Source organism: Ascochyta rabiei, chromosome 4 (genome assembly GCF_004011695.2).
Source record: "Ascochyta rabiei chromosome 4, complete sequence".
Lineage (NCBI taxonomy): Eukaryota > Fungi > Ascomycota > Dothideomycetes > Pleosporales > Didymellaceae > Ascochyta > Ascochyta rabiei.
The window spans coordinates 626,470-640,408 of record NC_082408.1 but is presented as its reverse complement, the minus strand read 5'-3'; the positions used below and the strand labels follow the sequence as shown (position 1 = coordinate 640,408).

General features: G+C 55.5%; 5 protein-coding genes across 5 annotated transcripts, besides 6 other annotated features; 2 read left to right on the top strand and 3 right to left on the bottom strand.

The window, feature by feature from the left end:
- Nucleotides 1-1,194: 1,194 nt before the first annotated feature.
- Nucleotides 1,195-1,221: a tandem repeat.
- A 36-nt stretch (nucleotides 1,222-1,257) lies between these two features.
- Nucleotides 1,258-2,180, top strand: EKO05_0002634 (Protein-serine/threonine phosphatase; the record flags this gene model as incomplete). Its single annotated transcript, XM_038937723.1, has 2 exons — nucleotides 1,258-1,472; nucleotides 1,523-2,180. 2 exons carry the CDS (start codon nucleotides 1,258-1,260, stop codon nucleotides 2,178-2,180), a joined length of 873 nt encoding a protein of 290 aa, XP_038801228.1.
- A 307-nt stretch (nucleotides 2,181-2,487) lies between these two features.
- Nucleotides 2,488-2,520: a tandem repeat.
- Nucleotides 2,521-2,682: 162 nt separating this feature from the next.
- Nucleotides 2,683-2,864: a tandem repeat.
- Nucleotides 2,865-2,951: 87 nt separating this feature from the next.
- Nucleotides 2,952-2,969: a tandem repeat.
- Nucleotides 2,970-3,372: 403 nt separating this feature from the next.
- On the bottom strand, nucleotides 3,373-5,707 carry EKO05_0002633 (uncharacterized protein; the record flags this gene model as incomplete). The annotated part of the gene is made up of 2 exons (XM_038938127.1): nucleotides 3,373-5,261; nucleotides 5,362-5,707. The coding sequence occupies 2 exons, from the start codon at nucleotides 5,705-5,707 to the stop codon at nucleotides 3,373-3,375; spliced, it is 2,235 nt and encodes a 744-aa protein (XP_038801227.1).
- Nucleotides 5,708-7,457: 1,750 nt separating this feature from the next.
- On the top strand, nucleotides 7,458-9,587 carry EKO05_0002632 (Dihydroxy-acid dehydratase; the record flags this gene model as incomplete). Its single annotated transcript, XM_038937850.1, has 6 exons — nucleotides 7,458-7,616; nucleotides 7,674-7,771; nucleotides 7,820-7,827; nucleotides 7,934-8,041; nucleotides 8,091-8,483; nucleotides 8,536-9,587. The coding sequence occupies 6 exons, from the start codon at nucleotides 7,458-7,460 to the stop codon at nucleotides 9,585-9,587; spliced, it is 1,818 nt and encodes a 605-aa protein (XP_038801226.1).
- A 289-nt stretch (nucleotides 9,588-9,876) lies between these two features.
- EKO05_0002631 (Protein component of the small (40S) ribosomal subunit) lies at nucleotides 9,877-10,606 on the bottom strand (the record flags this gene model as incomplete). Its single annotated transcript, XM_038937674.1, has 5 exons — nucleotides 9,877-10,087; nucleotides 10,146-10,263; nucleotides 10,318-10,344; nucleotides 10,437-10,441; nucleotides 10,518-10,606. 5 exons carry the CDS (start codon nucleotides 10,604-10,606, stop codon nucleotides 9,877-9,879), a joined length of 450 nt encoding a protein of 149 aa, XP_038801225.1.
- Nucleotides 10,461-10,490: a tandem repeat.
- Nucleotides 10,607-11,306: 700 nt separating the features above from the next.
- Nucleotides 11,307-11,346: a tandem repeat.
- A 30-nt stretch (nucleotides 11,347-11,376) lies between these two features.
- Nucleotides 11,377-12,543, bottom strand: EKO05_0002630 (uncharacterized protein; the record flags this gene model as incomplete). The annotated part of the gene is made up of 1 exon (XM_038945100.1): nucleotides 11,377-12,543. The coding sequence occupies one exon, from the start codon at nucleotides 12,541-12,543 to the stop codon at nucleotides 11,377-11,379; it is 1,167 nt and encodes a 388-aa protein (XP_038801224.1).
- Between the last annotated feature and the right edge of the window lie 1,396 nt (nucleotides 12,544-13,939).

The following is a 13,939-nucleotide window of genomic DNA, read 5'->3' as shown; positions in this document are numbered from 1 at the left end:
GGAACAAGTCGTGAGTGAGGACGTGAGGACGTGAGGGCCGCACAACAGAGGCAGAGCAGAGAGGGCCAGAGGAGCAGCGCTTGAGGCTCGACAGCAGATGGTCCAAAGCGCACACGACAGAAGGCGGGTGTGTAAAAGAGACTCGGCTGGTGGAGGCGAGGGGTGTCTCTGAACCGGCGGCTCTGCCTCCACCACAATGGTGAAGCCTGCGCTGCTTTGATATTAGATCTGTTTCACGTCGCTGAAGATGCTAGCCGCATGTGGGCAATACGCTTGAGCGCCATGCGTTTTGCGTGCGAACCATCCGCTGCCATCGGGGACGTTCCTTGCTCACATCTACGGACTGCCCATCACGAGGCCCGAGTGCACAATGTCAACTCGCTCGCTATGACAGAAATACGCGTGCTCGGCCTGTCACTTGTCCAGCCTTGACCACCCTACCTGGGCATGACAAACACCCTACGGTCCCTTCACGGCGGCCATGGTGAGTCGCCGCGCCCTCATCGAGCGTCGACTTCTCGAAAGAGGTTGCGCAATCTCTTCTTCTGGTCGAAAAGAAATGCAGCACGCAATGCCATGGCAACGACGAGTCGTGCGTAAGTCGAGACGAGAGCTGGATGCAGCGACGTCACCCTCTGGAGGCCCAGCGCACGCTCAAGCGCTTTCCAACACCCAGAGTTTTTGTTACACGCACACGCTGCCCTACGAAGCTGCGGTCAGCAGCCATTTCCAGAATCTCGACATGCGCCTGCACGGTCTTGTCAGCCTTGTATGTGCATGTGTGGGTGGATACGATTCGGCTTAGTCAGCATCCAAGCTTTGCGCATAAAACCGACTCGAGCTCGTTTGCGGACTTTCTTCCACACCCATGGCACCTCGTGCCTCAACACCTCCATTCTACTCACATATCAGCACCACTGCCGCGCCAGCCGTCGATTAATGCATCGTCAGCTGCGCCGAGCCTCGCACTGTAAGTATCGTCTTGCGTAGATAGCTTCCTGCCTGTGATGATGAATACTATTATTGGAGCTGTCCTAGGCTATAGCCTTTGAGGACTCAAATAATTACGCACACTGAAAATTCTGATACACGCTCTTGAAGGCTGTCTTCGCTGCATAACCCCTGCGAGAGCAATGCTGACAGCGTGAAGAAATTTGCAGACTCGAGCTTTGAGACCCACCACGACGACCGACGCGTACTCGTACTCGTACTCGTACTCGTTCACCACCTGCTCACGTGCCGTCCGCTTCACTCACCATGTCCGTCGATCCACGCCTGCGGGCGCGTCAACAGCTGCAGTCCGCGCCTCAGGCTGCACCTGTGCCCCCACCACCTCCCCCGCCGCCCATGGAGCCTCAACCCATGGGCATGGACGGCGCGAATGATGCACCGGCCCCCGCGAACCCTATCGCGGTTCCTGATGACCAGTTCAAACTCAAGTTCTGCACCGTATGCGCCAGCAATCAGAACAGGTACGCGACTGTCTTCGACTTGTGTGTGAGAACCACCGCTGACGATTCAGATCAATGGAGGCACACCTCCAACTCGCCTCCGCCAACCTCCCCACCATCTCCTTTGGGACCGGCTCTCTTGTGCGCCTCCCCGGCCCGACCATCACCCAACCCAATGTGTACCATTTCAACAGTACGACCTACCGCACGATTCACGACGAGCTGTCAGAGCAAAACACCGCGCTATACACGCACAACGGCCTGCTCAACATGCTGGGGCGCAACCTCAACATCAAAAGCTTCCCCGAGCGCTTCCAAGACTGGGTTCCTGGGAAGCCGCGCCTGGAGCATGCTGAAGACCAGGGATACCAAGGCACCGAGTCGGGCGTGGTAGACGTGGTGATTACGTGCGAGGAGCGCTGTTTCGACGCCGTGCTGGAGGACCTGCACAACAAAGGTGGCAAGCTGAATCGCCCCGTGCACGTCTTCAACGTCGACATCCGCGACAACCACGAAGAAGCGCTGGTGGGCGGCAAAGCGATCCTCGATCTCGCCCTCAGCCTGAACGAGGCCGCCGGAAAAGAGCGCGAGGCGCACGGCGAGAGCGGTTGGACAACAGGCGGCGGAGCGGCACGCGATGGCTTCGACGAGAAAGTCCCTGAGATCTTGGCAAGCTGGCAGGAGAGGTGGCCACAGATGCCGGCGCTGTGGAGTTTGGCCTGGTTCTGAAGCACTCTGGAAGCCCACGATGCTTATTTTTTTTCTTAACGACACACACTTTTGATACCCACGAGGCATAGCGAGGCGTTTGTTCTTCAGTCCTACTGATTTCTCAAACCACAAATCCATTTCTTTTCTTACAAGGTATACCGTCGTAGTCTGTTACTACCACTCCACCTGTTCATCCTACCAGTCCCCCTCTAACGATGTGTATACCCACCATCCACACAGCACTCTTCCCTCCCCGTCCCATCCCACGCACTCGCGCCACGAGCCACAGCCCCGACCAGCATTCCACACCTGCTCCCGCATCGCCGAACGCAACGCAACGGAACTAAACCGAACCGGACATGATCCCACGGGAAACCTGTCCCCTAAACGAAACGCAAGAAAGCCAAAAGCAAACAGTTTCTTATTTCCTACGAATCTGTTCACTTTCACGACGATGTTGAGAATAAACGGTCCGCGTTCGCGTGGTCCTTGTTACGAGGACAGTTGTTTACAACCGTAGTTGCTTGCTTGCTTTCTTGCTTTCTTGCTTTCTTGCTTTCTTGCTTTCTTGCTTTCTTGCTTTCTTGCTTTCTTGCTTTCTTGCTTTCTTGCTTTCTTGCTTTCTTGCTTTCTTACTTTCTTACTTTCTTGCTTTCTTGCTTTCTTGCTTTCTTGCTTTCTTGCTTTCTTGCTTTCTTGCTTGGCTATGCGCTCCATCTTCTCTCTACGAGGGAATGGACAAGGGAAAGGTATACTCCACCCCATGCATCCACGCATCTATCCACCCCCAAAAAAAAAAAAAAAAAAGGCCAACTGAGGTAGTGACTCCGATGAGAACATGATCCATTGGTCCTATACACCCCCTCATAGACAACTTTGATAGGAGGTTCGAACGCCAGAAGATCCCGACATGACGACTGGGGTGTGGTATGAGACTGCTAGTAGGGCACAGACGAGATAAGAGCAAGACACACCATTGCCATTGAATTGGGAAAAGGAAAAAGGAAAAGAAAGGATTCCTGTATCAATCACAATTGCCAGGATAGGTCAGATACCCAATGTAAGACTCTGAAGAAATACCCTGCGCATACCCCATACCATATGATACTAAGCCACGCCATGGGGCGAAAACGCCTAAACGCGTCGCTGAAAAGAATACAGAACAATAATGATAATAAACGAACAGTGTGCAAGTACCCCTCATCCAAACCTACAGCGTCGGCGCCCTCCTCAACCCACTACAATACCTGACATGCAGCTCATCAATAAAATGACTATGCCTGATCCCTGGCGGCCTCGCTTGGCGGAACGTCTCGATTGCGTCTTCCAGCCGGAAGCCCAGCTTCTCGACGAGGTAGCACACGAGGAAGAAGCCCGTGCGGTTGAATCCGTAGTGGCAGTGCACGCCAATCAGACCTTGCGTTCCTTGCTCTTGACAGTGGCTGCTGATGCGGTCGACTAGTTCGATGAAGGCTTGGACTTCGTCCTTCATGGGCGGTTGTTTTGAGACCGTCGGGAACTTATAGTATTCGATGCCGCCTTCCTCGAGGCCTTTGGGGTCGTACACGGGGTTGTCGTGCGAGATGTCGATGATGGCGCATAGCTTCCCTGCCCACTCTTTTGCTACGACCTTGGGCGCATGGCGCTCGTCGACTTCGCGCAGCGTCTTCATCGCGCGGAAGGTGTTGGCTATGGGGTCTGAGACGGGGCGCACGGCTTGCCATTTCTCGAGGTTCTTGACGTCCCATTTGCTTTCCGTCGAGAGATATTGGAGCTGCCACGCGAGGGACAAGCGTGGATCAATGTGGTCGGCGAGGAAGCTGCCAATGAGGCCGGAGAGGGTGCGCGAGGTCGAAGGGGCGAAGAGCATCGAGTGAGCCGCAGGCTTGGGCATAATCGTGGTCTTAACTACGAGCCGGCGTGGATGAGGCGAGGGACTGTTGGACGACGGTACAGGTGTGACGTCGCTCGATATTGGGTTTGTAATGACAACGCTGCCCTCGGTTGTGCGGCTTTCGGTCTCGATCAAGCTGTCGCCAAGCGTGGAGGCAGCTGTTGTGCTGGGCGCTTTTGTATCATCGACTCGCGGAAGATCACTGGCGTCGATTCCAGAATCTTGATGTTTGCGCTCTGACATAGCGGCATCAATCACAGCCGGGTCGAAAGGTGCTGCTGCTATCGGCAAGCTTGCTTTCTCGCTAGGTGGCTCGATGGCCCCCACATCTCGCCCGAGGAAATCGACGATTCGCTTTACATTCTCAGCCGGAGTGACCTCGTCAGCCTCGGCAGCACTAAGGAATACAGGTATCTGTAAGCCCTCCCAGGTTTTCCGTCCAGGAAGGCCGCCTTTAGGAGGAGTGATTGAGTAGTCCGGACACATTCCACGCGCCATACGCTGCCAAACAGCCGTTCTGCTCTGTCTGTTGAACCGCAGCTGGAGCTTCTTCGTCTCCTCCTCAGCATCTATCCCTGCCATTCGCAAAACACTTGCGCTGTTGAGGCCTCCTCTGCGATCCCACCGTCGATACAGATCGAACAACACAGCAGGGACCGAAGCCACTCGGCGCAGAAGCTGCGTCTGATGCTCGGTCGGCGGGTCTGCCTTGGGGCATATAGCAATTAGTCCACTAACGTGTCGTGAAAGCAGGCTGGCGTGAGGTGATGTTGGCGAGGCCAGAAGTGCCGCAAGCGAGCATCCCATGCTGTGCCCGATCAAGACGACAGTCTGGTCTTCGTCTTTGGCACGATGCTGCTCTATGACGACCGCTAGAAGTTGAACCAGTGCATCCGTGGTGTAGGCCTCGGAGGTCTTGGGATCGAACAGAGAGAGGCCACATCCTGGGAGATCTATCGCTAAGCATGAAGCGAGATTGGACAGACTCAGCAGGATTGGGTGAAATTGGGCAGTTGATCCGCCAAGGCCGTGGATGAACACCAACAAGGGTACCGGATTTGGTTTCCTGGGAAATTTACTTTCCTGAGGGTGCGGCCTGTAGAAGGTTCGAATAGCAGGGTATGTAATTTTAGAGGAGGGGACTGTGTATGACTGGATAGTGGAGTGCTTCCTCAAGAGTCCCGGATCGTTAGTGGCAGCATCGTCTGTTACCGTCAGTACTCTAGTCCAGCTCGAGAATAGGCAACACAGGGCTACGGCGCGCAGGAATCAGGTGTGTTGCAGATCATGCGGAGCTTGGCTTACCTTGACTGGCGTCTTGCACGTACTGGGAGTGGATGGACGGAGTAGACCTCCCTTTCCTGCCCGGCCGATTCCACACCCAGTAAGCAGAGCCGCACAGAGCCGTCAGTTTGACCATGCCCACGATGGCTGAAGTGACAAAGTTGCCTCGGTTCACAAAAGGGTTGATGAAAAGGATCAAGCGGTAAGTGGAAAGTCTTATAGTGTCCCACAGGGTAAGGTCGGCGAAGCCTTGTGTGGCCTGAACATTGGCTGACTGGGCCAAAGCGGACTTGAGCAATAGAACGAGAGCCTGTGGCAGATGCAACGTGCCAGCCTGAGACGAGGAAAGACGCGAATAGGGTTCCATGGCTGTTCGCGTGCTCCTGAGCTGGTTGTGAATTCAACGGGGCGTGGAGGTGCCGACTTTCAGGATGTCGGTGCGCGGATCTTGACACAGAGCGCGACCAATGGAATCTGGAAGTGCGAACACGATGCGCTCTGCAGCGGATCAGAGGTCGAAGCCTGGTAACTTCTCTTTCAGGGCGACGGGCGCACGTTGTGGCCGCGGCGAATATGCTGCTACGATGTAATCTGCAATCGGAAGATGGGCGTTACGCAAGATGGTCGCATTGTGAAGTAATGATGAAGCGAGCTGGAATGCTGACGGACAGTGAGTGGATGCACGCGCAGTGGTGGGAAGAGAGATGGCAGGCATCTAGTCGTGGGCGTTGTGGTGGCTCGCGTGAGTCAGTCGCGACATGGATGACCCAGAAGGTTTTGATAAAAGTTGAAGCAGGCACTCACCACAAGCGGATGAGGTCATGTTGGTAGTCGCGGGACGGCAGCGCGGCCCACCGCAAGGAGACTTGGCAGGGCTGAAGAACGATGGAAGCAAGCCACACGCGGGACTGCGAGCACTTCCCCCGAACATCTGAACCTGAACGTCTTGCAGAGTTGTGCCGTCAGGACTATTGGGGGACGACTGGCGTTGGGCGCCGAGAAGCGCGACGCTTCGTCTCTTCTGATAGTCCTGACGGCACAATACTGCAAGAGGAGAGATGACTTGGACACTGCCTCAAGACGCCGAGGCAGTGTCCAAGTCATCTCTCTCCTCACACACCGACGACAGCTTTGCATCCTGCAGCTTTCCACCCCCAGTCGTCCACGAGGTGATGTGGTAGAAGCTTTCGGTATGGCAGACACCACAAGAAATGAATCAAATGATGCGTGTGGACGCATAGGTAGGCGCAGTGCATTCGGACTGATGGACTACAGCCATTCAAATTGCCTCACATCCAGCATGTTGAAGTCAAGCCATCCCCATGCCACGAGCCTCTGCTACTCGGATACGCTGTCGCCGTTCGATACGCTACTGCCATTCGTCATCAGAGGATATCGGCGTTTGCCTATCCAACACCTCGATGGAGCGTGGCAACAACGTCTTAGCACGACAGGCGCCAACAGCAGCATCGACACTCTGCGACCACTCCAAGCATGGCCCGCTATCGTCGCGCCGTTGACGCTATCGACGATGCAGTGAACCCCGGTTTTCCCTCCGACGCCTGCACGTCGGAGGCCTCAGCGGTCCCGCGCAACAATTTTCAGCCAATTTTCAGCCGTCACAGCGCCCGCCGCCAACACCACTTCGCGCGCTAGTTGTATGCATCCAATGGCCAGAATTCGGCTTGCAACGCCTTATCTCGCATTGGCTGGTCTCCACAAACTAGACTCGACGTAGCATGCCGCTCGCGGAGGGGCACTTGTCACCCCTCTCTCTCAGAGCTCCTCGTCGAAGACGATGCCAGCGCAGCCCCACTTGGGGGGCCTCTTTGCTCTGTCGGCACGCTTCATACCGCTAGACTGCGTCCTCCCGACCTGCTTCCGACGTGCCATGGCTGCGGCTGCGGCTGCGGCTAGCTGGACGTTGGTGTCTGCTCACGCGTCGTCCATATCTAATGCGAGCCTGCATGGCTTCAACCCCACGACTGTTTCTCTTCCTGTGACGTGATTGACGCTTGAGTTGTTTTTGTATTCTTGGACAGCTCCCGTCTCTGGCCCCACCAACTAGACCCAACAGCCGTTGATTGATAGCTGATTGACCTGCTCGAGCATTCACCATGGATCCCAAGAACCTCGAGAAGCAGCGTGAGCCAGAGGAGCCGCGCTTCCTCAGCTTCCCACACCTGCCTGAAGGCGCAAAGCAGGAAGATGGCACACCGGCGCTGAACAGATGGTCGTCCACCCTAACCACCGGCCACAACTTCCCAGGAGCCCAGGTCAGTCAATTTGCCCTCTTGGAGTAATGTTGGTAGCTGACATGATCTGCACCACAGGCTATGCTGTACGCAGCTGGTGTCCCGAACAAGGAAGCCATGAAGACGTACCCTCAAGTTGGCATTGCAAGTGTGTGGTGGGAGGGCAATCCATGCAAGTGAGTTTACCCTACGGAGGTGGCGTCATGGTACTGACCGCTAGGCAGCACGCACTGTAAGTCCACGCTTTCGAACGCATACGCCCAATCACGTCCCGTAACCGCAACCGCCCTGGACAGAGCCTCAAGCATGCGTGGGGGCAATATGCTGACTGCGGGTAGTGCTCGGATTGGGCAAGGAGATCAAGAAGCACATTGAGCAGGACAAGATGCTTGCATGGCAGTACAACACTGTGGGCGTATCTGACGGCATCACAATGGGTGGAGAAGGTGCGCAATGTATCCTCCAGACGACACCACCCAGCACTCACGAGAACAGGCATGCGTTTCTCCCTCCAAACCCGTGAGATAATAGCAGACAGCATCGAGACCGTCACTTGCGCCCAGCACCACGATGCCTGCATTGCGCTGCCCGGGTGCGACAAGAACATGCCCGGTGTGATTATGGCATTCGCTCGACACAACCGGCCCTCAATCATGGTGTACGGCGGTTCCATCATGCCCGGCTACTCAGAAACGCTGAGGAGACCAATCAACATCTCGACGTGTTACGAGAAGCACGGTGCATACATCTACAAGAACCTCGAGAGTGCAGAGCCTGGCAAGTTCTCGCCCGACGAGATCATGGAGGACATTGAGAAGAATGCTTGTCCAGGAGCCGGCGCATGTGGTGGCATGTACACTGCCAACACCATGTCGACATCTATTGAAGGTAAGTGACTTTCACATACCCTCCACAGCACTCACTAACATGGCACATCAAGCCATGGGGCTCACCCTCCCCAACTCGTCCACCACCCCCGCCGAATCTCCTGCAAAGATGCGCGAATGTGCCAAAGCCGCAGCTGCAATCCGTGTCTGTATGGAGAAGAATATCACACCGCGCAAACTTTTAACGAAGGCGTCCTTTGAGAATGCTCTGGTCATGATGATGGTGCTCGGCGGCTCCACCAACGCGGTCCTGCACCTGCTCGCCATGGCAGGCACCGCGGGCGTTCCGCTGACCATCGACGACTTCCAGCGCGTCAGCAACAAGATCCCGTTCCTCGCAGACCTCGCACCCTCGGGTCAATTCATGGCAGCCGATCTATTCGACATCGGCGGCATGCCAGCCGTCATGAAGCTCCTCATCGCCGCCAACCTCCTCGACGGTTCCATCCCCACTGTAACAGGAAAGACGCTGGCCGAGAACGTCGAACCCTACCCCTCGCTCCCCCAAGACCAAGTCCTCATCCGCCCGCTCAGCAATCCCATCAAACCAACCGGCCACATTGAGATCCTGCGCGGCAACCTCGCGCCCGCCGGCGCCGTGGCCAAGATCACCGGCAAAGAAGGCCTGCGCTTTACAGGCAAAGCCATCGTCTTCAACAAAGAGCACGAGCTCGATGCCGCCTTGAACGCAGGCGAGATCCCGCACGGCGAGAACGTCGTCGTCGTCGTCCGCTATGAAGGCCCCAAGGGCGGACCCGGTATGCCCGAGCAGCTCAAGGCCAGCGCCGCCATCAGGGGCGCAAATCTCACCAACGTCGCGCTCATCACCGACGGTCGCTACTCTGGCGCTAGTCATGGCTTTATCGTCGGCCACGTGTGTCCCGAGGCTGCCGTCGGTGGGCCGATTGCTGTGGTCAGGACCGGCGACGTTATTACGATTGATGCCGAGAAACATCGGATTGATATGCATGTTAGCGATGAAGAGATTGTGCAGAGGTTGAGCGAGTGGAGGCCTCCCAGTATGCCCGTCACGAGAGGTGTGTTGGCCAAGTATGCGCGGTTGGTGGGCGACGCATCGCATGGTGCTATGACGGATCTTTTCTAGGACTGTAATTAGTTGGAGTGGATCTGTTCACCTGAGTGAGAGGCAATGTCAAAGGAAATGGTCACTATCGTCGTTGAGGGCACCAGGTGTGAAAGATGGGGTATCAAGTTGCTTTTCAGGCGGCGCCTGTCTCCATTGGGAAAGAAGATAACTAGGCTATGAAGCCCCAGCGAAGTCATGTCGAAACGCCATAAGCCGTAAAACCTTAGATGTAGCACACCGCCCGCATTCAAAACGAGGTGCGGACAGCTTCCTCTGCGCACATGGGTGGACTCGCAGGAGACGATATTTACTCGTCGTCCTCCTCCTCCTCGGCCTCGAGGGTGGTCTGGGCAATGCGGTCCAAATCACGCTGGCCGGACTGTGTGATGCGGCGGCCACCCTTGTCCTCGTCAATCTCTACGACGCCGATCTTCTCGAGCGCCTGGAGGACCTTGCGGTCGACGGAGCCGGAGGCGTCAACGTGGTGGGAGGGGCGGGAGCCGCGGTTCTTGGTGGAACTAACACCTGTCAGTATCCTGTCGCGCTGTGCTGGCAGGTCGTGCTGTGTGTGCGTACCCGTGGACCTTGCGGAGACGGCCAACACCGACGGTCTTGCGCATGTAGACGTGGCGGGCGACGGCGGCGGCGCGGACGTAGAACCAGTCGATGTCCTGGGGAGGCAGCTCGTTGGAGTCTGTGTGCTGTTAGAAAATTGCCAAGGTGCATCAACAAGAGGAGAAGAACGTACGCGATGTCTTGACGGTATCAACCCAACCTGTAGATAAGACGGTCAGCGAGCTGATCGTACAATTATCCCCCAGCGACGGGATTCAGGTTTTATCCTTCACCCGCTGGAATAGTACGAACCTGGACTGCAGTCTGTTAGCACTTGTCGCAATCGCAGTCGCAGTCGCAGTCGCAAACATGGCGACTCGGAGAGAAACGTACATGGGGAGCTTTCCCTGCCTCTTCAAGAAGGCGGCGTACGAAGTGATGAACTTCTGCGCCTGGACGTCCTTAACGGTAACACCACCCATTTTGTCGGTTGTTGCTGGGGATAGAGGGGTTAGTTGGAGAGAGGTGTTGGAGTCTTGTCGAGTGCGTCGTCGAGGTTGCGGGCCAAACTTCGACTTCGATTTTCGTTCGCTCGTGGCTCGCTAACGCCCGCGCCAGCGCCGGCTCGGATTTGTGGTCGGCCCGGCGTGAAAGTGGGCCCGCTTCGCCAGCAGCATGAGGTACGCGACACCGCGCTTTTGTGTTGCACAACAAGCTGACAATGCTCGATCAAACAGGAGGATGTATTCAGTGCCAGTCTACAGACCACCTGCTTCCTATAACGGCGCAATGAGACTTCAGCCATCTCTGCAGAAGCTGCAGAGCACTAACAAATACGCTGAAGGCCCGCGAGAGCATTCTAGTCGGCTACTTCTGCAACGCGAGAGACCGCGATTATCATAAGTTCTTCACTCCAGCTACTCTACACTGCATGCAATAACGCGATGCACTAGAGGTCGTCCTCGAGACCAATGGGTAAGTGCTGTCTGCGTTGCAAAGTTCATCACGAACCAAGGCGAACACGGCGAATACTGCGAAAGCCTTTTAGTCGTCAACGCACTCAGCAGACGTCTAGACGGCACTGTAATAACTTCACAATGTATCATTCACCCACCAGTGCGCTCGCTCAGTCGCCGTCATTGAACAGCTCGTCACAGAATGGATTTTGGTTGGAATTAAGATTCATTCATCATGTATCATTATATTCATCATGTATCATTATATACTACTATAGCTTTCTACAACGTTCGGCCTAAGCCTTAGGGAACGCGGTGATGTCAATAACAGACAGCTGCACCTTGTTCGTCGTGGTAGGAGGAAGGACACCGCCACCCATGATGAGCAGCTTCTTGGAGTTCTTCAGCACCCGGAGGTGGCGAGTGTAGTGCTGCTTCTCAGGAGTCGCAACCCTGATCCAAGGAGTGCCGGCCTCTCCAAGCCCCCTGTTGATGTAAATATCACCGTTGGTGCCGGAGCTGACGATGATGGTTCCATTCTTGCCACCAATTGGAGTCCAGACGTTGTAAGGGGAGCCCTCGGGGATAGTACCGTCGGTGGTGATGAGCTGGTGGTCCTCGGCAGAGTCAAACTTCTCGGGGTCCTCGGAAAGACGGTAGAATAGGGGAAACTTATAGCTCGAGCTGTTGGTTGGGCCGCCGCCGTACTCGTACGTCATGAGGTACTTGCCGTTGGGCAGGAGAGTGACGGTAGGCATGCCAGGGCGGTCGGTGTACCTGGAGTGCCTGATGTCGTTGACAACTGGACCCCAGTTCTTGCCGTCGGTTGTGGTCTGGTGAACCATCTTCTGGCCGTAGGTGGCGTTGTCGCGCTGGTCAGAGTAGTAGCAGATAAGCTTGTTCTGATGTAGCATCAGGAAGGGCTCCCAGACAGGAGTGAGACCGTTGTTGGGGACGGCCTCGCCACCGGCAGCGATGTGCGAGACAAACTTCCATGTATAACCCTTGTCGGTCGAGACGTAAAGCTCAATCTGGGTGGTGGAAAGGTCGGTGGGAATCGAGCTTCCGGAAAGCAGAACGGTACCAGCAGGCCATCCAGCGAACTTCTTGGGGAGGACGTAGAGGAAGGGCTGGTAGCGGAGTCCGTTTTGGGGCTGTGCCTGGTCGTACACGCGCGAAATCTCCTTCCAGTTGTATCCACCGTCGGTCGACTTGTAGATGGGGAAGTAGACCTTGGACTTGGGGTCGGTTCCCTCAGGGCTGTAGTTCTCCCACGTTGCGAGAAGGTTGCCGTTCTCGAACTCGGCGGTGCGAGCGTACAGAGTGCGAGGGTCGGTGTAGTTCGACGGCGGCGTGAAGACAACGCGCTGAGAAAAGAACTCAGGGACCTTCGACGAGCCCCGGGGGGCGGCCGAGACAGCCAGAGAGAGCAGCGAGGAGAAGAGAAAGGTAGAGAGCCTCATCTTGACGATTGAACTGAGATGCTGTAGGGAACATGTTTGATCGGCATTCACCCCAACATATAAAGAAGTCCCGTCCACCAGGAAACACGAGCCTCACAACCGACCTCACGTCACCTACCTGCCCGTTCCTGACGCTTACCAGATGAATGCATGAAATCTCCACTCCCGCTCAGCTCTACGAGCAGCCATTTGCGGGGAATTGTGGCTCCGGAGAAATTGTGGAGATGTTGATGGTGATGTTGCGGGGAATGGCAGCAGCGATATGCCGAACGTGTTGCTAGCTTTGAAATCTCCAGGATTTCCCGCTCGCAATTCAGCCGAGGCGCGGTGCATCGCGCTGGATCGAGGCATAGCTGCGGTGATCAGGACATGTGACGCGCAGATATAAGTACAGCCAAGGTGAGCATCGGAGAAATACCGAGTCTTGTTCAAGTCGTGATGTGAGTGACTTATCGTGAGATGTCGGCGTGTTGGCGAAGCTTTCGGAACAAAACGTTATGACGCCACGCGGGAAGGAGCGACGGACTCTGGGCGGCCGTCGTCCTTCCACCTCCACCAACCTGATTTGCCGTGACAACGACATCGTCTCTCACGCCACCAATTTCTTTGTAATTGATGGTCCATTCTTCTGACGTTGAAAGAATGATAAGCACGATGCTGATGCTGTAGCTGCAGCGCATTCACCAATCCTGCACGATGCTTGCGGTAACGCGTTCTAGCAATTTCGGTTCGTTCACTTCGTCTTCCAGAAGTCGTCTGCAGGTAATCGCAATATAGTGGTGTGCACGGATGGCTGACGGACCGTCAGTAAAGTGTTGAAGCTGCTCGACCAACATTCGCAGCCGTGGCGACAGACAACGATCGCATATGACCGCCTCCAGCTGCACGATACGACAAGGATACCCTGATTGGATTACAAATTACCACTCTTGAGTCTTTCCTTTGCACAAAGAAATTTCGGCATTTCTACTTGCTCCAATCCCTGGTTCCTGTGGAAGCTTTGGCGTACATGCACACAAGGCTCGCCAATTCAGCACCAGTTGAATTGCAACGTTGAACACCTGGCACTCATGGTCAGCGTCTTTTCTTGCTCACACGTCCTGTCGAGCACCAGCTTTGGTGTCCTATGGCAACAAGCAGACGCAACATCGGTTTCTCAATCAGGTTTCCCAGCCACTTCATGCCTGTAACAAACACAGCACAAATAGTCGTTTCTCGATGTCAAGCCAACCATGCGACAAACAGACAGAACCCCATATATGTATGTCGCACACGTCTGGTGCGTAGTGACCGCAGTAGCGATGTCTGAGCTGGAGACGCCAGATGTTTACACATCCTCGCTGCACACTTTAGTTCCACTTGCTGCCAAAGGCGGTCTCGATACCTTTGCAAGTAT